This window comes from Oncorhynchus mykiss, chromosome 28 (genome assembly GCF_013265735.2).
Source record: "Oncorhynchus mykiss isolate Arlee chromosome 28, USDA_OmykA_1.1, whole genome shotgun sequence".
Taxonomy (NCBI): Eukaryota; Metazoa; Chordata; class Actinopteri; order Salmoniformes; family Salmonidae; genus Oncorhynchus; species Oncorhynchus mykiss.
The window spans coordinates 27781762-27805581 of record NC_048592.1 but is presented as its reverse complement, the minus strand read 5'-3'; the positions used below and the strand labels follow the sequence as shown (position 1 = coordinate 27805581).

Below are 23820 nucleotides of genomic sequence, written 5' to 3'. Positions count from 1 at the left end.
AGCAAAGAGAAATGACAGTACTTTATTATTTTATTTCACCTTTATTTAACCAGGTAGGCTAGTTGAGAACAAGTTCTCATTTCCAACTGCGACCTGGCCAAGATAAAGCAAAGCAGCACGACACAAACAGAATTACACATGGAATAAACAAGCGTGCAGTCAACACAATAGAAAAAAAAGAAAGTCTATATACAGTGTGTGCAAATGGCGTGAGGAGGTAGGCAATAAATAGGCCATAGTAGCGAAGTAATCATAATTTAGCAGATTAACGCTGGAGTGATAAATGAGCAGATGATGATGTGTATTGGAAGCAATTTTGTAGATGACATCGCCGAAGTCGAGGATCGGTAGGATAGTCAGTTTTACTAGGAAAAGTTTGGTGGCATGAGTGAAGGAGGCTTTGTTGCGAAATAGAAAGCAGATTCTAGATTTGAGTTTGGAATGGAGATGTTTAATATGAGTCTGGAAGGAGAGTTTATAGTCTAGCCAGACACCTGGGTAGTTGTCCACATATTCTAGGTCAGAACCGTCCAGGATAGTGATGTTAGTCGGGCGGGCGGGTGCAGGCAGTGAACGGTTGAAAAGCATGCATTTGGTTTTACTAGCGTTTAAGAGCAGTTGGAGGCCACGGAAAGGGGTGTTGTATGGCATTGAAGCTCGTTTGGAGGTTAGTTAACACAGTGTCCAAAGAAGGGCCAGATGTATACAGAATGGTGTTGTCTGCGTAGAGGTGGATCAGGGAATCACCCGCAGCAAGAGCGACATCATTGATATATACCGAGAAAAGAGTCAGCCTGAGAATTTAACCCTGTGGTACCCCCATAGAGACTGCCAGAGGTCCGGACAACAGGCCCTCCGATTTGACACACTGAACTCTGTCTGCGAAGTAGTTGGTGAACCAGGCAAGGCAGTCATTTGAGAAACCAAGGCTGTTGAGTCTGCCGATAAGAATGTGGTGATTGACAGAGTCAATGGCCTTGGCCAAGTCGATGAAGACGGCTGCACAGTACTGTCTTTTATTGATGGCGGTTATGATGTCGTTTAGTACCTTGAGCGTGGCTGAGGTGCACCCGTGGCCAGCTGGGAAACCGGATTACACAGTGGAGAAGGTACGGTGGGATTCGAAATGGTCAGTGATCTGTTTATTAACTTGGCTTCCTGCCCTGCCTTTAGAGAGGGCAGGAAGGATATAGGTCTATAACCGTTTGGGTCTAGAGTGTCACCCCCTTTGAAGAGGGGGATGACCGCGGCAGCTTTCCAATCTTTAGGGATCTCGGACGATACGAAAGAGAGGTTGAACAGACTGGTAATAGGGGTTGCAACAATGGCGGCAGATAGTTTTAAAAAGAGAGGGTCCAGATTGTCTAGCCCAGCTGATTTGTACGGATCCAGGTTTTGCAGCCCTTTCAGAACATCTGCTATCTGGATTTGGGGGGGGGGGGGGGGGGGGGGGGGGGGGCTGTTGGCCGGGGTTGGGGTAGCCAGGAGGAAAGCATGGCCAGCCGTAGAGGAATGCTTATTGAAATTTTCGATTATCATGGATTTATCGGTGGTGACCGTGTTACCTAGCCTTAGTGCAGTGGGCAGCTGGGAGGAGGTGCTCTTGTTCTCCATGAACTTTAGTGTCCCAAAACTTTTTGCAGTTAGAGCTACAGGATGCAAGTTTCTGTTTGAAAAAGCTAGCCTTTGCTTTCCTGACTGACTGAGTGTATTGGTTCCTGACTTCCCTGAACAGTTGCATATCGCGGGGACTATTCGATGCTATTGCAGGCCACCACAGGATGTTTTTGTGCAGGTCAAGGGCAGTCAGTTCTGGAGTGAACCAAGGGCTATATCTCTTCTTAGCTCTACATTTTTTGAAAGGGGCATGCTTATTTAAGATGGTGAGGAAATTACTTTTAAAGAACAACCAGGCATCCTCGACTGACGGAATGAGGTCAATATCCTTCCAAGATAACCGGGCCAGGTCGATTAGACAGGCCTGCTCGCAGAAGTGTTTTAGGGAGTGTTTGACAGTGATGAGGGGTGGTCGTTTGACCGCGGACCCATAGCGGATGCAGGCAATGAGGCAGTGATCACTGAGATCCTGATTGAAAATAGCAGAGGTGTATTTGGAGGGCAAGTTGGTCAGGATATCTACGAGGGTGCCCATGTTTACGGATTTAGGGTTGTACCTGGTGGGTTCCTTGATGATTTGTGTGAGATTGAGGGCATCTAGCTTAGATTGTAGGACTGCCGGGGTGTTAAGCATATCCTAGTTTAAGTCACCTAACAGAACGAAGTCTGAAGATATGTGAATTGATTGCCCCTCATCTATGGTGTTCAGGGCACAGCTGGGAGTTGAGGGGGGTCTATAACAGGCGGCAACAGTGAGAGACTTATTTCTGGAGAGATTCATTTTTTAAATTAGAAGCTCAAACTGTTTGGGCATAGACCTTGAAAGTATGACAGAACTTTGTAAGCTATCTCTGCAGTAGATTGCAACTCCTCCCCCTTTGGCAGTTCTATCTTGACGGAAAATGTTGTAGTTGGGTATGAAAATCTCAGAATTTTTTGGTGGCCTTCCTAAGCCAAGATTCAGACACGGCAAGCACATCAGCGTTGGCGGAGTGTGCTAAAGCAGTGAGTAAAACAAACTTAGGGAGGAGGCTTCTGATGTTGACATGCATCAAACCAAGGCTTTTTCGATTACAGAAGTCAACAAATGAGAGTGCCTGGAGACACGCAGGGCCTGGGTTAACCTCCACATCACCCGAGAAACAGAGGAGGAGTAGGATGAGGGCACGGCTAAAGGCTATCAAAACTGGTCGTCTAGTGCGTTGGGGACAGAGAATAAAAGAAGCAGATTTCTGGCCGTGATAGAATAGATTCAGGGCATAATGTGCAGACAGGGGTATGGTGGGGTGCGGGTACAGTGGAGGTAAGCCCAGGCACTGAGTGATGATAAGAGGTTGCATCTCTGGACGTGCTGGTTATTCTGGGTGAGGTCACCCACATGTGTGGGGGGTGGGACAAAGGAGGAATCTGAGGCATGTAGAGTGAGTGTCACGACTTCCGCCGAAGTTGGCTCCCCTGCCTGTTGGGGCGGTGCTCGGCGGTCGTCGTCACCGTCCTACTAGCCACTACCGATCCCTTTTTCGTTTGTCTGTTGGTTTTGTCTTATTAGTTTCACCTGTGTGTATTTTAGTTAATTAGCGTCCTTATATATAGTAGGTTGTCCCGCCCTTGTTTTGGGCGGGATTGTTTTTGTTATCCTGTTATATGGTGGTTTTTCGTGTGTTTTATTCTCCGGACTATTTTGGTCCTGTGTTAGGGCTGGGTATTTTATTCGCCCTGTGTGTTGGCGTGACCGTTGTTTGTGCGCCGGAGAATAAACTGACAAGTAACTGAAACCTGCTCTCTGCGCCTGATTCCACCCACCTTAGTAATTTGTGACAGAATCCCGCACCCGAACAATGGAATCAGCAGGAGCAGCCGCGTCTCCTCTCCCATCGATGGAAGAGAGGGTCCTCCATCACACCAGGGTGCTTCACCGGATTGGTTCGGCCATGGACCAAATGATGGAGAGGATGGATCGATGGGAGAGGAGTGGCCTTCCCACCTCATCTCCAGCACCCCCTTCTTCAGCACCTCCTGTTCCTGCGACCACATCTGGCTCCGGGGCTCTTCGGCTGACGCTCCCACGGGAGTATGACGGAACGGCGGCTTGGTGCCAGGGTTTCTTTCTCCAACTGGAACTATACCTGGCTACCGTGCGTCCTGCTCCCTCCGGAGAGGAGAGCGTGAGCGCCCTCATCTCCTGCTTGACTGGGCGAGCCCTCGAGTGGGCCAACGCAGTGTGGAATGGCCCGGACTCGGCGAGGGATAATTACCCAGAGTTCACCCGCCGATTTCGAGCTGTGTTTGACCATCCACCAGAGGGTGAGGCGGCGGGTGAACGGCTGTTCCACCTGCGTCAGGACACGAGGAGCGTACAGGACTTTGCTCTGGAGTTCAGGACCTTGGCCGCAGGAGCAGGGTGGAACGACAGGGCCTTGATCGATTTCAGATGCAGTCTCAGGGAGGATGTCCGCAGGGAGCTGGCATGTCGGGACACCACCTTCACACTGGATGAACTCATTGACTTGGCTATCCGTCTCGACAACCTGCTGGCTGCCCGCGGGCGTTCGGAACAGGCCCTGTCGTTTCCACTTCCCAGCCCTCCTGCCCCTATCCCTATGGAATTAGGAGGGGCGGCTTCGAGGGGGACCGGAGGAGGAGTGTCCTCCTGTACCAGTTGTGGTCGACGAGGGCACAAGGCCGACTGGTGCTGGAGGAACTCGTCTGGGAGTCGGGAGGGCAGGCGGAGCACTGCTCGATCACCCCAGGTGAGTAAGCACCAGACTCACCCAGAGCTTCCTGTCGGTCATGTGTATGTGTTGACTTCTTTCCCTGGGTTTTTTCCCCCTCTACAGCATAAGGCGCTAGTCGATTCAGGCGCAGCTGGGAATTTCATGGATCGTGGGCTTGCGTTAAGGCTAGGGATTCCCCTGGTGTCGTTAGACCTACCTTTCCTCGTGCTGTCTCAGCGCTCGGGCGTGCCACCCAAGCTCCGCCCGTGTGCTTTCTTTTCGAGCAAGCTCAGTCCAGCGGAGCGAAACTATGACGTGGGGGACCGGGAGTTGTTAGCTGTAGTCAAGGCTCTGAAGGTGTGGAGACATTGGCTTGAGAGGGCGAAACACCCTTTTCTCATCTGGACTGACCACCGTAATCTCAAGTATATCCGGGCAGCGAGGAGACTAAATCCACGTCAGGCTAGATGGGCCATGTTTTTTTACCAGGTTTCGGTTTACCATCTCATACCGGCCAGGCTCCCAAAACACCAAAGCCGATGCGCTGTCCCGCCTCTATGATACCGAGGAGCGGTCCGTTGAGCCAACTCCCATCATTCCACCGTCATGTCTCGTGGCACCGGTGGTATGGGAGGTGGACGCGGAGATAGAGGAGGCCTCACGGTTGGAGCCGGCCCCCCCTAACCGTCCAGTGGGGACTCAGTATGTGCCGAGGGGGGTCCGGGACAAGCTGATCCGGTGGGCTCATACTCTCCCCTCCTCGGGTCATCCTGGCATCGAGAGGACAGTGCGGAGTCTGAGAGGGAGATACTGGTGGCCCACGCTGGCTAAAGACGTGAGATTTTATATCTCCTCCTGCTCAGTGTGTGCTCAGAGCAAAGCTCCTCGGCACCTGCCTAGAGGGAAGTTACAACCCCTCCCCGTTCCACAACGGCCGTGGACACACTTATCGGTGGACTTTCTTACCGACCTTCCCCCGTCCCAGGGAAGTACTACGATCCTGGTCGTTGTGGATCGGTTTTCTAAGTCCTGTCGTCTCATCCCGTTGCCCGGTCTCCCTACGGCCCTGCAGACTGCGGAGGCCTTGTTTACCCATGTCTTCCGGCACTATGGGGTGCCTGAGGACATCGTTTCTGATCGGGGTCCCCAATTCACGTCCAGAGTGTGGAGGGCGTTTATGGAGAGACTCGGGGTCTCGGGCAGCTTAACCTCAGGTTTTCACCCCGAGAGTAATGGGCAGGTGGAGAGCGTAAACCAGGATGTGGGCAGGTTTCTGCGGTCCTATTGCCGGGACCGGCCTGGTGAGTGGGCAAGGTATGTTCCTTGGGCTGAACTCGCTCAGAACTTCCTACGCCACTCCTCAACTAACTTGTCCCCTTTTGAGTGTGTGTTAGGTTACCAGCCGGTCCTGGCCCCATGGCATCAGAGCCAGACCGAGGCTCCTGCGGTGGAGGAATGGGTACAGCGCTCCAAGGACACCTGGAAAGCCGTTCAGGATTCACTAAGCTTAGCGGGAGAACGGCAGAAGAGGAGCGCTGACCAGCACCGCAGTGAGGCCCCCGTGTTTGCACCGGGGGACAGGGTCTGGCTCTCGACCCGAAACCTGCCCCTCCGCCTGCCCTGTCGGAAGCTGGGGCCGCAGTGTGTGGGGCCATTTAAAGTCCTGAGGAGAATAAACGAGGTGTGTTACAGGTTACAACTTCCTAGGTATTACCGTATTAACCCCTCGTTTCATGTGTCTCTCCTCAGGTGGCTGGTCCCCTGCAAGAAGGTGAGGTGCCTGAGGTCCCTCCGCCCCCTCTGGACATAGAGGGGTCCCCGGCGTACACAGTTCGGGGCATTCTGGATTCGAGACGCCGGGTGGGGGGCCTACAGTACCTCGTGGACTGGGAGGGGTACGGTCCGGAGGAGAGATGAAGGGTTCCGGTGGGGGACATTTTGGACCCTTCTCTCCTGAGAGATTTCCACCGCCTCCACCCGGATCGCCCTGCACCTCGTCCTCTGGGTCGTCCTCGAGGCCGGTGGTGGCGGCGCGCTGCGGGGGCCGCGCGTCGGGGGGGGGGGGGGGGTACTGTCACGACTTCCGCCAAAGTTGGCTCCCCTGCCTGTTCGGGCGGTGCTCGGCGGTCGTCGTCACCGTCCTACTAGCCACTACCGATCCCTTTTCCGTTTGTCTGTTGGTTTTGTCTTATTAGTTTCACCTGTGTGTATTTTAGTTAATTAGCGTCCTTATATAGTAGGTTGTCCCGCCCTTGTTTTGTGGGGGATTGTTTTTGTTATCCTGTTATATGGTGGTTTTTCGTGTGTTTTATTCTCCGGACTATTTTGGTCCTGTGTTAGGGCTGGGTATTTTATTCGCCCTGTGTGTTGGCGTGACCGTCGTTTGTGCGCCGGAGAATAAACTGACAAGTAACTGAAACCTGCTCTCTGTGCCTGATTCCACCCACCTTAGTAATTTGTGACAGAGAGACTAGCGGCTCCACTGTAAACTAAAACAATGATAACTATCCTAAACAACAGTATACAAGGCATATTGACATTTGCGAGAGACATAAAGCGAGGCATAAAGCAATCACAGGTGTTGATTGGGAGAGTTAGCTAAGACAACAACAGCTAATCAGCTAAGACAACAACAACAGGTAAAATGGTGATGAATGGGCAGAGAGGGTCGGTTAACTACACGAAGGGCCTGAGTTCGGGGCCGGCAGAAAAACAAGAAAAATAAACAAAATGGAATACCGTGATAAATGACCAGTCCAGCAGGCATCAGCTATGCAGCCAACTGATCATATGGTCCAGTGAACAGCAATAGATGGAACGGGGATGCTGTGGGGTAGTCGTTACTATGCTAGCACGCAGGAGACACGCCATTTAAAGTTAGCAGGCCAGGGTAAGTAGAAGCGTCTGCTCCGACATCCGGCAATGGCCAGTTGAGGGCACAGCGGATGGAGTTACGTCTGCGGCCCAGTCGTGGTTGTACTGCGGTACCACTTGAAGACATGAAGGTCAGTCAATGCGGAAACGTTCAAGAACTTTGAAAGTTTCAAGTGCAGTCGCTAAACAAAATCAAGTGCTATTATGAATCTGGCTCTCATGAGGACCGCCACAGGAAAGGAAGACCCAGAGTTACCTCTGCTGTAAAGGAATAGTTCATTAGAGTCACTAGTTCATTGGAATTGCAGCCCAAATAAATGCCTCAAAGAGTTCAAGTAACAGACACATCTCAACATCAACTGTTGAGAGGAGACTGCGTGAATCAGGCCTTCATGGTCCAATTGCTACAAAGAAACCACTACTAAAGGACACCAATAAGAAGAAGAGATTTGCTTGGGCCAAAAAACACGAGCAATGGACATTGCATGGAGGATGTGTGATGTTGTGGGAGTACTTTGCTGGTGACACTGTCTGTGATTTATTTAGAATTCAAGGCACACTTATCCAGCATGGCTACCACAGCATTCTGCAATGATATGCCATCCCATCTGGTTTGCACTTAGTGGGACTATCATTTGTTTTTCAACAGGACAATGACCCAACACACCTCCAGGCTGTGTAAGGGCTATATGACCAAGAAGGAGAATGATGGAGTGCTGCATCAGATGATCTGGCCTCCACAATCCCCCGACCTCAATCCAATTTAAATGGTTTGGGATGAGTTGGACCGGCCGCAGAGTGAAGGAAAAGCAGCCAACAAGTACTCAGCATATGTGGGAACTCCTTCAAGACAGTTGGAAAACCATTCCGGGTGAAGCTGGTTGAGAGAATGCCAAGCGTGTGCAAAGCTGTCATCAAGGCAAAGGGTGGCTACTTTGAAGAATCTGAAATATATTTGTTTAACACTTTTTTGGATACTACATTATTCCATATGTGTTATTTCATAGTTGTGATGTCTTCACTATTATTCTACAATGTAGAAAATAATAAAAATAAATAAAAACCCTTGAATGAGTAGGTGTGTCCAAACATTTGACTGGTACTGTATCTAGCGTCATGTTTAATATATCTTAATCAGCTTATATTTCAATTGAATGCATAGAAATCCCTGCCTGGCTTCCCAGTTGACTACTTAGAGAGCACTGAGGTAATGCCTGATTAAACAGACCATGACTGTCAGGTAGTGTGTTCAAGGAATAGAGACCAGGTTGTGATTGGCAGCACTGGGACAGGACTGTTAGAGGGTCATGTGTGTCACTGAGGTTATATTGCGGCGTCAGTGAGAGGCCTGGTGTTAAGCTGCACAGCAGGCTTTCACAAACATACAGCACAACGCTCCCTACTGCTCCCCAGCGCTCAATAATTCAGCCTTTAGCTGAGCTCAGGCAGCACTCTCCCCTGGTCTAACAGAAATGCATAGACACACAGAACCGTACACACACACACACGGTGAGCAAGAATGTGAGGAGTGGTGGGACAGGTTGAAGTTAACTCTGTCTTTCCTAATCAATCAAAATGATTGTTCCTCTCCTTCTCCATGCGAAATAAACCCTCCTGCCTCCTAGTAGGTCTGTCCGGACTAGTCAGTGTTTTCCTGCTCTGTTTATGCAGTTCTGTCCTTTCCAATCCTCTGTAACGACCCTGCTTGATGCTGAATCTGCTGCGCTGCACATTCTGTCCTCTCCTCTTAACTCTCATTCACCAGCTGTTGAGCAGAGTTAAACACACTGACATTAGAGCAGAAACCTTGGCTAAACTCAGGCAGGGAGGGATGTAGAAGAGAAAGTGTGTTTGTGTGAGAGAAAGAGCTAGTTGTTCTAAAAACCCGGAGGACACTCAACAGGGCTGTGCTGCTTGCTGAGTCGCTGTTATGGACTCTAATTTCACAGGACAGTTTGAAAGGAAAGAAACAGTCAGTGAGAATTGATGCGACCTGGGATTCAATAGCCTGATCCCTGATCTGTTTGTGCTCTTTTGCCAACTTGTAACATTGAGTGACAAGCAGTTGGAAAGAGAACAAACAGATCTGAGATTCAATAGTCGACTGGTTTAATCTACGGCCATCTCTAAAATCACTTCATTAAACGACTCCATATCTCTCACTCAAAATAGACATTGAAGAGATGGAATTCATTTCTAGTTTCTAATTAAAACCGCTGATCCATTGATTCTGCAGGACTACTTTATATCTCTGAATCGGAACTCGGTTAATGATTCTAACTATGGCTGTGAACGGTAATGAGAAGTTGATTAATGATTCTAACTATGGCTGTGAACGGTAATGAGAAGTTGATTAATGATTCTAACCATGGCTGTGAATGGTAATGAGAAGTTAATTAATGATTCTAACTATGGCTGTGAACGGTAATGAGAGGTTAATTAATGATTCTAACTATGGCTGTGAACGGTAATGAGAAGTTAATTAATGATTCTAACTATGGCTGTGAACGGTAATGAGAAGTTAATTAATGATTCTAACTATGGCTGTGAATGGTAATGAGTAGTTAATTAATTATTCTAACTATGGCTGTGAACAGTAATTTGACAGCTGGTGAAAAATGGTCTTGAAATTATACCTGCACAAAACAAGAACAGTTCAATATTTTTGTACTGTATGACTTTAAAACAGATAAACCACTTTCACAACCAATTTCTATGACTTCAAAACACCAAACATTCATCAAACAGGCTAGGTTTTCTGCATTCTCTATTTGCGCTAGTCTACTATTTGCGCTAGTCTACTGCTAGTCTACTGTAAATGAAAAAACAGAATAGACAAGATAAACAGACTAGCCATAACTTTGCCACTACCAACAAACTGCAGGTAGTACGTTTGCCACGGGTCTCTTTAGGACAAAAGATAAACAACAGCATTTACTGATGAAAGAGCAAGCGACACAAGCAGGTGTTTCCAGGTGTGAGTCAGCAAGTCTCTCCTGCATATCCTCCTACTGTGTTAGAGGTGAAAAGGGCATTGAACTGGTAAAGCTGGCAAAGCAGCACTCCAAAGCAGCACTCCAAAGCAGCACTCCAAAGCAGCACTCCAAAGCAGCAGCCTCGCTGCTTTAATATAACAACTAATTTGGTAGGTTCCCATCCACATCCAGATGGATACACCGAGTTGAGTCTGCAGCTTTGCAAAAACTCTAAAAGAGTTTGTCATCTGGGGAGGATCTCTGTATTGCTGGAACAAAGCCAGTGTGTCATCAGTAGTTCCTTTAGCTAATAAGATATCAACTGAGGCCTGAAATTACTGCTGGGGTGAAAACACTGATACAGAGAAATCCTAAAATAATCAAATAGAACAAGATAAAAGCTGGATGCCCAGAAACTTACTGTGTTTCTAAAACGTTTTGGTAATGGAATTATTTGAGTGTAATTTTTGCCACCAAAAGAGCTTCACAAGCAGCACCACACACACACACACAAGCTAAATCTATAATTGCATCTCTGCAGCTCCCTGCTCTGACTAAGGGAAGCGTTCAGTAGACGATCAGAGGAAGTGTTAAAATGGCAGAATTTTCTACCACGTCATTCCCCTGATCACCAATTAACAACATAGAATCCCCACAACACAACTCCTTTAGCAGAGTCCCACAACAAGACCCATCCATCCACCCACTTTCAACACCAACACACTGCAATCCTCACAAAAAAACAAGCCACTCCAGACTCTTTTATTCAGCCACTCTTTTCTCCTGGATGGGTTTTGTCAGTGAGGTCTAATTAAGGATTTAAAGGGTCCTCCTCATTTCTTATTTACACATACAACTCTACTCCGCTCCCCGCCACCCATCTCTGTCTGGGTTAGTGGGGCTCTTCTAGCCAACTGACCTGGTTCCAGTTCCAGCCGGTTTGAACTGCAGCCACACTGATTGCAGCCAGTTACCGGAGTTTCTAATAGCCATCTATTTCCTCCCTGCTTTTCTCCCTCTTTTCTATGACATGCTTTTATCTGTGACGCTGTCAGACAGGAGGGGGGGGGGGGGGGGTGTTCTCTCCAGCTTCTCTCAGATTTCATGCTCTGTCTATGAGATTGGTAGGGAAGGGAGGGTCTGTATCGTCAATGAATGTTGGCTAGAGAATCTCAAATGTTTGGGTTTGGTTTATAATGGAATGGAGGTTTGGTTACTGCTTCTGACCGTTGTTGTGATGTAGTGGCAAATAATTGTATAACATGGATGGTATTAGAATAGATATAGAACATGTATATCTCTGTGGGTAATAGTCTGTCTGAACATTTTGAAACACCATATCCTATTATTGAATACTGTGGAATAATCTTCAGTTATGTCACCAAATATTAATCTCTTATATTACCTGAAATGTAATTGGTCGACACTGGGTTAAGCACAACTGACATTTCAGAGGGTCTGTATGAGTTTAGGCTTAGCTCACAGTAAATATTAGCTTTAAAGTTACTATTAGCTATAGCCTATAAATGTAATTTCCATGACAGTGTCATTTTCATTTCAGTCAGAGACCAGAGCAGACCATGGGTTCTGTCTCAAATCACACCCTATTCTCTGATTAGTGCACTACCTTTAAAAGGGTAAGGGACGTTGCCCTTAATTAATTTACATTTTCTATTCTATATCAAAATCCGACTACTGTCAATATAGCAAAGGGACTAGCCTGCCAGCAGGGCAGTTCCATGGTGACTACAGCTCTCTTGTGAATGTGTGTCTTTAACATTGATGTGTAGTATTAAAAGTTGTGTCGTACATCACCAAAGCCTTAAAGCATGTGTACTACAGTACATCACCAGTGGGACAGCCATTTGGCAGCACACTCTCCTTCATAATCACTCCTAGCTATTGGGTGTGTTCGAGTAGTAAGACTAACGAAGCTGACTGTAGACGAAAGTCGATGAGTGAAGTCTGTGACAGCCAAAAGTCAGAGACGGTTGTGGTTTTCAAACAGCAAGGCTCAGATCTGCATGGCAGTGTTACTTTATAAATGTTTAAATAAAAATGTTCAATACTCCCACATCATACACTCACTGAATACATAACGTGTGTGCAAATAATTGGTTGGAGAGAGGTCTCAAATATAACTTTCGTTTGTAGCCCCTGTAGCTTTAGAATTTTGGCAAAGTTGGTTCCTGTTTCAGTCATGTCTTTGATCACGTTTGCGTGGTTCAACAAAAAACACCCTAATGAGTGGTTGACAAATAGCGCCTCCCACAATGCAGGTGATGGCTGCATGGTGCAGTTACTGAGACGCAACAGCGACTTCATCAAAATCTGCATGACCTTTGATCACATGTTTAGTCCATGCAGTCGACATTGTAGGCGCAAGTCGGAACATTGGTATCCCCATAATGCAACACACTGAAAGTTGGTGAACAACGATAGTCACGACTAGACAAAATGTATCCGCTCGAACGTGCCCATTGGCAGCAGTGTATTGAAGAGGTAGCCTTGCAAGCCGCCTGATTTTGCAAGGCTACATGAATGTTCGCTGGCTGGATCAGGTGGCTTGCGAGGCTAGTGAAGAGGCACTGAATCTATATGAAAACGCTCACCGTCTGGAAATGGGATTACACATTCAAATCTTAATTTTACCCTGCTTCTCACAGCAGGAAAATAATCCTGCAGCAACAGGAAAAGTGAATAATATGTGGATTATAATTCATGGACATTTTTACAGGGGTTGATACAAGTCAAGTCTGAAATTGTCAAATTGAAATTACAAACTTTTTAAACCTTGAATACACTACAATTTGCATTTCCTGTTGTGCAGGAAAATTCTCTGTGACATCAGAGTGATCAAATTAAGATAATAGATCTGTAGCAACAAGCCCTCAGTCACAGCAATGAAACAATCAAGACGCACAGTTAAACTGTGATAATGCAAAAGCAAAGTGAAACATTACCTGTTGCAGATTGGTCCTCTAAATGTTGGGTCAAACTTCCGTGGTTCTCCTGAAGAAGAGACATTTCCACATTAGTCAAAGTGATGAAGTGATACGAAGAATAACGATACGAAACATGATTAAGCAGGTGTCAGCTAAGCTAACTCAATGGCCGAACAGCAAGACCCAAAGCATGAATAGGTCCATAGACAAGAAGTGTAGAAACTCTGTAGGGGAGTGTATTGGTCTTTGAAAAATAAATTATAATAAGATTGAGAAGTTCAGGACCAGAGTTTGAATTGATTGATTGAATTTATTTGACAATTTTTTAAATACATACATACATACATACATACATACATACAGCTTAAAAGCTTATTTCCATTATGGTCATTTTGGAGGAGGGAGGGGGGATGCAGCAAGGTGTTCTGCTAATAAATTCTGTATGGGTCTCCACCGGTATAGTTCCACTTGGTAGGAGATGTGTGTGTGGAGAGAGTAGGTTGTGCGAGCAACAGGTGAACCGCTTAAGAATCAGTCACTTTTTTTTCAATTTTTGCCTAAAATTACATACCAAGTTCTAACTGCCTGTAGTTCAGGTCCTGAAGCAAGGATATGCATATTCTTGGTACTATTTGAAAGGAAACACTTTGACGTTTGTGGAAATGTGAAAGGAATGTAGAATAATAACACAATAGATCTGGTAAAAGATAATACAAAGCAAAAAACAACCGTTCTTTAGTTTTTTTTTGTACCATCATCTTTGAAATGTAAGTGAAAGGCCATAATGTATTATTCCAGCCCAGGCACAATTTAGATTTTGGCCACTAGATGGCAGCAGTGTATGTGCAAAGTTTTAGACTGATCCAATGAACTATTGCATTTGTATCAAGACTGCCCAAATGTGCCTAATTTGTTTATTAATAACATTTCATGTTCAAAATTGTGCACTCTCCTCAAACAATAGCATGGTATTCTTTCACTGTAATAGCTACTGTATATTGGACAGTGCAGTTAGATTAACAAGAATTTAAGCTTTTGGCCAATATCAGATATGTCTATGTCCTAGGAAATGTTCTTGCTACTTACAACCTCATGCTAAATCGCATTAGCCTACGTTAGCTCAACAGTCCTGTGGATGGGACACCAATCCCAAAGAAGTTATTAAGAGATTGAAGCAGAGAAAGAGTTTGTGATTCTGGGCAAAAAAATGACTTCACTGTGGGTTGTTGAAGGTGACTTTTCTGAGTTTGTGTATTCACATTTTCACTCAGGTGAATGAACTATTTTATTCTCCTCTCTGGTTTCTGTCATCTTGTCTGAATAATGCAGTTGGATTTTGCAGAGTCAGTTTTTTCCCCCTCCTTATTTTACCAGGAAAGTTGACTGAGAACACATTCTCATTTCTGGCAACAACCGGTGGACTAGTTACAGGAAATGAATGAGCCATTTGGAAGCTGGGGATGATTAGGTGGCCATGATGGTATGAGGGCCATATTGGCAATTTAGCCATGACACCAGGGTTAACACCCCTAGGATAAGTGCCATGGGATCTTTAGTGACCACAGAGAGCCAGGACACCCGTTTAACATCCCATCCAAAAGCCAGCACAATCACTGCAATGGAATATTTTTTTTGGAGAGCAGAGGAAAGTGTGCATCCTACTGACCCTCCAACACCACTTCCAGCAGCATCTGGTCTCCCATCTAGGGACTGACCAGGACCAACCCTGCTTAGCTTCAGAGGCAAACCAGCAGTGGGATGCAGGGGGGGGGGGGGGGGGGGGGTGAAATAATTGTGTTGAATGAGCAAAGCATTAAAAAAATATTCAGTTGATTGGCAGGACACATTTTGTAGAAAGAGCACCTAAATTCAAGGTGCCTTTAAAATAACTACTGCCATGCAGTACCTAAACTACAGTATACATACTTACTGCTGTCCAGCTACCATCAAACTACTCCCCCGGATAACCAGCATCTCCAACAGCATTCATTCCACTGTGAAACAACATGAACCCTGACCCAAGATGGAGTAGGTAACTGAATAATCCACATTTCTCAAGATTAAGTGAAAGCTTGTGTAAACTACAGTACAGTAACTCAATAACTGTCCCAGTTTGTGCATCGTCCCTCCAGTCTGCTAAGCAGAGGGAACAGAAATAGGCCAGATAGTGTTACTCTAATTTCTTATTTATCACTCTTTCATAAACGGTTAAATCCATAAGGGTATCAAAAGAGAAAAGGCCACTGTGGAGAGTGTGGGAGTTGATGATCAGGTTTTCCTGGCAAGGATCCTAGATCCTCTTTGTATGTCACTGTGATCTTTTCAGAATATGAGTAGGATCAAGAGATATTCCTGACGTGACCTCGACAGACATTCATATTCACAACAAAAACGAACACTCTTTCTCTGTCCGTCTCTCCTCCTATCCATCTTAAAGCCACTCTTCCTATTTTCCTTTCTTATCCATCTCAGCTAGTCTCAATACCTCAGGCTTACCTTGGAGTGGCTGTCAGCACCAGAAATCGATTTTTCTAGCCTAGACAGCTGACCCCCTGACCAAACTGCTGTGTGCAGTTGCATATATATGTGTGTGCGTGCTTATTCATTTGTATGTGTCTGAGCGCATGTGTGAGTATTCGTGCATGTGTGTAGAGAAAGAGCAGCAATATTGTGTTTCCCCCAGTCAGGCAAGACTACAGCGAAGAAGCACGGTGACTATTGATCGGATGTGCAGGTCCAAACCCCGCCAAGTGCCTGCTGGCTTGGCCCACAGACCCATATCATCCTTGGATTGATCTTTGTATGTGGCTGGGGAGAGAGCCTATACAGATTGAAAAGAGTTGTAGCAGAAGCACCGCAACAAGATTTTAATTTCCATAATACAGTGCCTTCAGAAAGTATTCACACTGCTTGACGTTGTCCACATCTTGCAGTGTTACTGTCTGAATTTAAAATGGCCTACACACAATACCATTATGTCAAAGTGAAATTGTTTTTTGTAATTATAAAAAATTTAAACATTTTAAGCTGAAATGTAAGTGAGTCAATAAGTAGTCAACCCCTTTGTTATGGCAAGTCTAAATAAGTTCACGTGTAAACAAGTCACATAATAAGCTGCATGGACTCCCTCTGTGCAATAGTGTTTTAAATTATTTTTGAATGACTACCTCATGTCTGTACCCCACACATACAGATAATTGTAAGGTCCCTCAGTCGAGCAGTGAATTTCAAACACAGATTCAACCACAAAGACCAGGGAGGTTTTAAAATGCTTCGCAAAAAAGGGAACCTTTTTTTTTAGATTGGAAAACATTTAAAAAGCAGACACTGAATATACCTTTGAGAATTGTGAAGTTATTAATTACACTTTGGATGGTGTATTAATACACCCAGTCACTACAAAGATACAGGCGTCCTTCTTAACTCAATTGCCGGAGAGGAAGGAAACCACTCAGGGATTTCACCATGAGGCCAATGGTGACTTTAAAACAGTTACAGAGTTTAATGGCTGTGATAGGACAAAACTGAGGATGGATCAGCAACATTGTGCTTATTCCACAATACTAACATCATTGACAGAGTGAAAAGAAGGAAGCCAGTACAGAATAACAAATATTCCAAAACATGCATCCAGTTTGCAAGAAGGCACTAAAGTAATACTGCAGAAAATGTAGCAAAGCAATTAACTTTTTGTCCTGATTACGATGTGTTATGGGTTGTATTGGATTTGCCCCAAACATTACTGAGTACCACTCTCCATATTTTAAATCATAGTGGTGGCTGCATCATGTTATGGGTATGCTTGTAATCGTTAAGGACTGGATAATTTCTCAGGATAAACAAAGAAACGTTATGGAGTTAAGCACAGGCAAAATCTGGTTCAGTCTGCTTTCCACTAGACACGGAGAGATGTCCTTTCAGCAGGACAATAACCTACAAGGCCAAATGTACAGTTGCTTACCAAGAAGACAGTGTATGTGCCTGAGTGGTCAAGTTACAGTTTTGACTTAAATCTGCTTGAAAATCTATGGCAAGACCTGAAAATGGTTTCTAGCAATGATCAACAACCAATTTAACAGAGCTTGAAAAAAATGCAAAAAGAATAATGGGCAAATGTTGCACAAAAGATATGTTTTAGAGATGTACTCAGAAAGACTCACAGCTGTAATTGCTTCCAAAAATGATTATAACATGTATTGACTCAGGTGGTTGAATACTTATCTAATCAAGAGATTATTATTTTACAATTTAAAAAAAAATACATAAAACAATGGTGTATATCATTGACAAAAAATGACAAACTTTGTAGCACAACATGTGGAATAAATCAAAGAGTGTGAATACTTTGACGGCACTTTATGTTCATTAACTTTTCAATTTACATTCGCAACATGTGTGAATGTCATGTGACGAGAGGGTACGGTGGCTTGGCAACAGACAGCTAAAATGTACAGTAAATATCCCAGTATAGCCTCTAACCAGTACACATGCTTTTAACCCTTAAGAGTCTAGACTATTAGATGGCAATACTAATACTACTACTAAGCTAACGTATGGAATTGTTTTAATATGGTCATAAGATGGACCCTTTAGCTATATGATTTTGAGTTTTAGGACCTCTGTAGGTATCCCCCAAAAATGTGTGATGAAACATTTGGTCTTACTGCTATCAGCCCATATAAACGCATTGAATAATACATCATACATGGCAAAAGATAGTCCAGAAATGAAATCAAAAGTAAGTATGGTTTGAGGTGTCTGAAATGCATCAGAGATATACAGGAAAGAATTAGGTACACAAAAAAAAGTTACGTGTAACCCTGGTTCCCCAAAAAACAATTTGAGTCTATTCATTTTTTACCATACTGTGAAGCATTCAACACCATAGTTCCCTCCAAGCTTATCACTAAGCTCAGGACCCTGGGACTGAACACCTCTCTCTGCAACTGGATTCTGAAATTCCTGATGGGCCGCCCCCAGGTGGTAAGGGTAGGCAACACATTCGCCATGATGACCCTCAATACGGGACCCCTCAGGGGCGCGTGCTGAGTCCCCTCCTGTACTCCCTGTTCACCCACGACTGCATGGTGGCGCACGACTCCAACATCATCATGAAGTTTGCTGACGACCCGATGGTGGTTGGCCTGATAACCGACGACAATGAGACAGCCATATAGGGAGGAGGTCAGTGACCTGGCAGTGTGGTGCCAGGACAAAAACCTCTCCCTCAATGTCAGCAAGACAAAGGAGATGATTGTGGACTACAGGAACCTGAGTCTGAGCATGATCCCATCCACATCTACGGGGCTGTAGTGGAGCGAGTCAGGAGCCTCAAGTTGATCGGTGTACACAACACAAAGGAATTATCATGGTCCTCACACCCCAACACAGTTGCGAAGATGGCACGACCACGCTTCTTCCTCCTCAGGAGGCTGAAAAGATTTGGCATGGGCCCTCAGATCCTCAAAAATTTCTAAAGCTGCGCCATTGAAAGCATCTTGACTGGCTGCATCACCGCTTGGTATGGCAACTGCTTGGCATCCGACCACACGGCGCTACAGAATGTAGTGTGTACGGCCCAGTACATCACTGGGGCCGAGCTCCCTGCCATCCACGACCTCTATACCAGGCAGTGTTAGAGGAAGGTCCTAAATAGCTACCTGGACTATCTATTTTGCACTAACTGGTACCGTTTATGATCTATCCTGTTGCCTAGTGACTTTATCAGTACCTACAGTACAGTGCATTTGGAATGTATTCAGACCGATTTACTTTGTCCACATTGTTACGTTACAGCCTTATTCAAAAATGTATTAAATCGTTTTCCCCCCTCATCAATCTACACCCCATAATGACGAAGCCAAAACAGGTTTATAGAAATTTTTGCAAACGTATCAATAATAAAAAACGGAAATATCACATTTACATAAGTATTCAGACCCTTTCAACTGTGTTGAAGCACCTTTGTAACAATTACAGCCTTGAGCCTTCTTGGGTATGACGCATCAAGATTGGTGTAACAGTATAATTTTAATCAGTGACGTCACTTGCTCTGAGACCTTGAAGTAGTAGTTCCCCTTGCTCTGCAAGGGCCACGGCTTTTGTGGAGCGATGGGTAACGACGCTTCGTAGGTGTCAGTTGTTGATGTGTGCAGAAGGTCCCTGGCCCATACCCGGGCGCGAACCAGGGACCTTCTGCACACATCAACAACTGACACCTACGAAGCGTCGTTACCCAACTACTACTTCAAGGTCTCAGAGCAAGTGACGTCACTGATTGAAACGCTATTTAGCGCCCACGCTAACTAAGCTAGCCGTTTCACATCCGTTACACTCACCCCCCTTTTGACCTTCCTCCTTTTTTCCGCAGCAACCAGTAATCTGGGTCAACAGCATCAATGTAACAGTATAATTTTAGACCGTCCCCTCGCCCATACCCGGGCGCGAACCAGGGACCTTCTGCACACATCAACAACTGACAACCACGAAGCGTCGTTACCCATCGCTCCACAAAAGCCGCGGCCCTTGCAGAGCAAGGGGAACTACTACTTCAAGGTCTCAGAGCAAGTGACGTCACTGATTAAAATTATACTGTTACACCAATCTTGATGCGTCATACCCAAGAAGGCTCAAGGCTGTAATTGCTACAAAGGTGCTTCAACACAGTTGAAAGGGTCTGAATACTTATGTAAATGTGATATTTCCGTTTTTTTATTATTGATACGTTTGCAAAAATTTCTATAAACCTGTTTTGGCTTCGTCATTATGGGGTGTAGATTGATGAGGGGGGAAAACTATTTAATACATTTTTGAATAAGGCTGTAACGTAACAATGTGGACAAAGTAAATCGGTCTGAATACATTCCAAATGCACTGTACTGTAGGTACTGATAAAGTCACATACCCGGGCGCGAACCAGGGACCTTCTGCACACATCAACAACTGACAACCACGAAGCGTCGTTACCCATCGCTCCACAAAAGCCGCGGCCCTTGCAGAGCAAGGGGAACTACTACTTCAAGGTCTCAGAGCAAGTGACGTCACTGATTGAAACGCTATTTAGCGCCCACGCTAACTAAGCTAGCCGTTTCACATCCGTTACATTGGCACACGTGTATTTGGGGATTTCCTCCCATTTCTCTCTGCAGATCCTCTCAAGCTCTGTCAGATATGATGGTGAGCATTGCTGCACAGCTATTTCCAGTTCTCTCCAGAGATGCTTGATTGGGTTCAAGTCCCAGCTCTGGTTGGGCCACTCAAGGACATTTAGAGACATGTCCCGAAGCCACTCCTACATTGTCTTGGCTCTGTGTTTAGGGTCATTGTCCTTTTGAAAGGTGAACCTTTGCCCCCGTCTGAAGTCCTGAGCAGGTTTTCATCAAGGAGCTCTCTGTACTTTGTTCCATTCATCTTTCCTTCGATCCTGACTAGTCTCCTAGTCCCTGCCTCTGAAAAACATCTCCACAGCAAGATGCTGCCACCACCATGCTTCACTGTAAGGATGATGCCAGGTTTCCTCTAGACGTGACACTTGGCATTCAGGCCAAAGAGTTCAATGTTGGTTTCATCAGAACAGAGAATCTTGTTTCGCATAGACTGAAAGTCTTTAGGTGCCTTTTGGCAAACTCCAAACGGGCTGTCGTGTGCTTTTTACTGAGGAATGGCTTCTATCTGGCCACGCTACCATAAAAGCCTGATTGGTGGAGTGCTGCAGAGATGGTTGTCCTTCTGGAAGGTTCTCCCATCTCCACAGAGGAACTCTGGAGCTCTGTCAGAGTGACTATCGGGTTCTTGGTCACCTCCCTAACGTAGGCCCTTCTCCCCAGATTGCTCAGTTTGGCCAGGCGGCCAGCTTTGGAAAGAGTCTTCGTTGTTCCAAACTTCTTTCATTTAAGAATGATGGAGGCCACTGTGTTCTTGGGGACCTTCAATGCTGCAGAAATGTTTTGGTATCCTTCCCCAGAAATTGGGCACCCGAGCAGCACAGCGGTCTAAGGCACTGCATCTCAGTGCTTGAGGCGTCACTACAGACACTCTGGTTAGAATCCAGGCTGATTCACAACCAGCTGTGATTGGGAGTCCCATAGGGCAGCACACAATTGTCCCAGCGTTGTCCGGGTTTGGCCGGTACACGCTGTCATTGTAAATAAGAATTTGTTCTTAACTGACTTGCCTAGTTAAATAAAAGGTTACACATACAGTTGAAGTAGGAAGTTTACATACACTTAGGTTGAAGTCATTAAAACTATTTTCATCCACTCCACAAATTTCTTGTTAACAAACTATAGTTTTGGCAAGTTAGTTAGGACATCTACTTTGTGCATGACACAAGTAATTTTTCCAACAATTGTTTACAGACAGATTATTTCACTGTATCACAATTCCAGTGGGTCAGAAGTTTACATACACTAAGTTTACTGTGCATTTAAACAGCTTGGAAAATTCCAGAAAATGGTGTCATGGCTTTAGAAGCTTCTGATAGGCTTATTGACATCATTTGAGTCAATTGGGGGTGTACCTGTGGATGTATTTCAAGGCCTACCTTTCAACTCAGTGCCTCTTTGCTTGACATCATGGGAAAATCAAAAATAAATCAGCCAAGACCTCAGAAAACAAAATTGTAGACCTCCACAGGTCTGGTTCATCCTTGGGAGCAATTTCCAAATGCCTGAATGTACCATGTTCATCTGTACAAACAATAGTACGCAAGTATAAACACCAAACACTGTTTGGCCATAATGACCATCGTTATGTTTGGAGGGAAAAGGGGGAGGTTTGCAAGCCAAAGAACACCATCCCAACCATGAAGCACATGGGTGGCAGCATCATGTTGTGGGTGTGCTTTGCTGCAGGAGGGACTGGTGCACTTCACAAAATAGATGGCATCATGAGGCAGGAATATTATGTGGATATATTGAAGCAACATCTCGAGACATCAGTCAGGAAGTTAAAGCTTGATTGCAAATGGGTCTTCCAAATGGACAATTACCCCAAGCATACTTCCAAAGTTGTGGAAACATAGCTTAAGGACAACAAAATCAAGGTATTGGAGTGGCCATCACAATGCCCTGACCTCAATCATATAGAAAATGTGTGGGCAGAACTGAAAAAGCGTGTGTGAGCAAGGAGGCCTACAAAACTGACTCAGTTTCATCAGCTCTGTCAGGAGAAATGGGCCCAAATTCACCCAACGTAGTGTGGGAAGCTTGTGGAAGGCTACCCAAAACGTTTGACCCAAGTTAAACAATTTAAAGGCAATGCTACCAAATACTAATTGAGTGTATATGTAAACTTCTGACCCACTGAAAATGTGATGAAAGAAATAAAAGCTGAAATAAATCACTACTATTATTCTGACATTTCACATTCTTAAAATAAAGTTGTGATCCTAACTGACTTAAGACAGGGAATTTTTACTAGGATTAAATGTCAGGAATTGTGAAAAACGGAGTTTAAATGTATTTGGCTAAAGTGTATGTAAGCTTCCGACTTCAACTGTATGTGCCTCGACACAAACCTGTATTGTAGCTCTACGGACAATTCCTTTGACCTCATGGCTTGGTTTTTGCTCTGACATGCACTGTCAACTGTGGGACCTTTTATAGACAGGTGTGTGCCTTTCCAAATCATGTCCAATGAATTGAATTTAGCACAGGTGGAAAAAGTCAAAGGGTCTGAATACTTATGTAAATAAGGTTTTTCGGTTTGTATTTTTTATACATTTGCAAACATTTCTAAAATGTTGTTTCCACTTTGTCATTATGGGCTATTGTGTGTAGATAATTGATGAAATCATTTATACCATTTTAGAAATAGGCTGAAAAGTAACAAAATGTTGAAAAAGTCAAGGGGTCTGAATCTTCCCGATATCATGTATCATTGTGTATTTATTCCTCCTGTTATTCTTTTATTTCTCTTTTTGTTCTCTCTGCATTGTTGGGAAGGGCCGTAAGTAGTCTACACCTGTTGTTTACGAAGCATGGGAAAAATAATATGTAATTTGATCATTTCCTGGTATGGACGCCATGTTGTTGCCAAAAGAAGACATCACTGTTATACGGCCTTATGATGAAGATATCAAGTATCATGTCCCCTCTGTCTATAGGCATGTTTGTTCAGCAAAACCCTCTCTGCAACACAGTAAATGTGTTCAGTGCTGAGGACTCAGGTCTAGTAAACACACCCAGTCATTCAGACCCTGCATGGCTCAGGCTGTGTCACACAGTGTAACTCAGTGACTTTAATCCTGACTCTTCTGTAACAATCCCATTAGCAACACCATGGCAACAATCTGTGCTGGTGTCTCCTAAATCCCTGTTTAGTTTGGCCTGCCGCACTTGTTTACATTAGCCTTATGTTCCTCAGTACAACACACAAGTCAGGGCTACAGGTCAAAATGGACCAAGCAAGGTCTATAGGTCAAGCTAGGTGAGACTAACAGGGGTGTGAGACACACCAGTCTTAAACATCTTGATAAGACAGTGGACCTTTACAGCCAAGGGAGGTGACAGTAAGGCAGGCTTGCACAACAAGGTCTTCAAGTGCATGTTTGTTTACTTACAGTGATGTATTCGTAGATGTCCAGATCCCACTGCTGCCACCAAATGTAAGACAGTGGACTCGATCTTACAGGAAGGCCTGTCAAGTTACAGTACTTCAAGTTAGTATTCGGTATGAGTTCCCTCTCTGAGTTCT

General features: G+C 45.1%; 1 protein-coding gene across 6 annotated transcripts in view; it reads right to left on the bottom strand.

The window, feature by feature from the left end:
- The window catches only part of LOC110508829 (choline transporter-like protein 5-A), a 69580-nt gene that overhangs the window by 15150 nt on the left and 30610 nt on the right, over positions 1-23820 (bottom strand). For 4 of the 6 annotated variants that reach the window (XM_021589672.2, XM_036966681.1, XM_036966683.1 and 1 more), the window contains exon 2: positions 13144-13192. In XM_021589672.2, the coding sequence (XP_021445347.1) occupies positions 13144-13192 (49 nt within the window). Of the gene's footprint in view, positions 1-13143; positions 13193-23686; positions 23764-23820 lie in introns of all 6 variants that reach the window. The other 2 variants (XM_021589673.2, XM_021589671.2) reach the window with 1 other exon arrangement.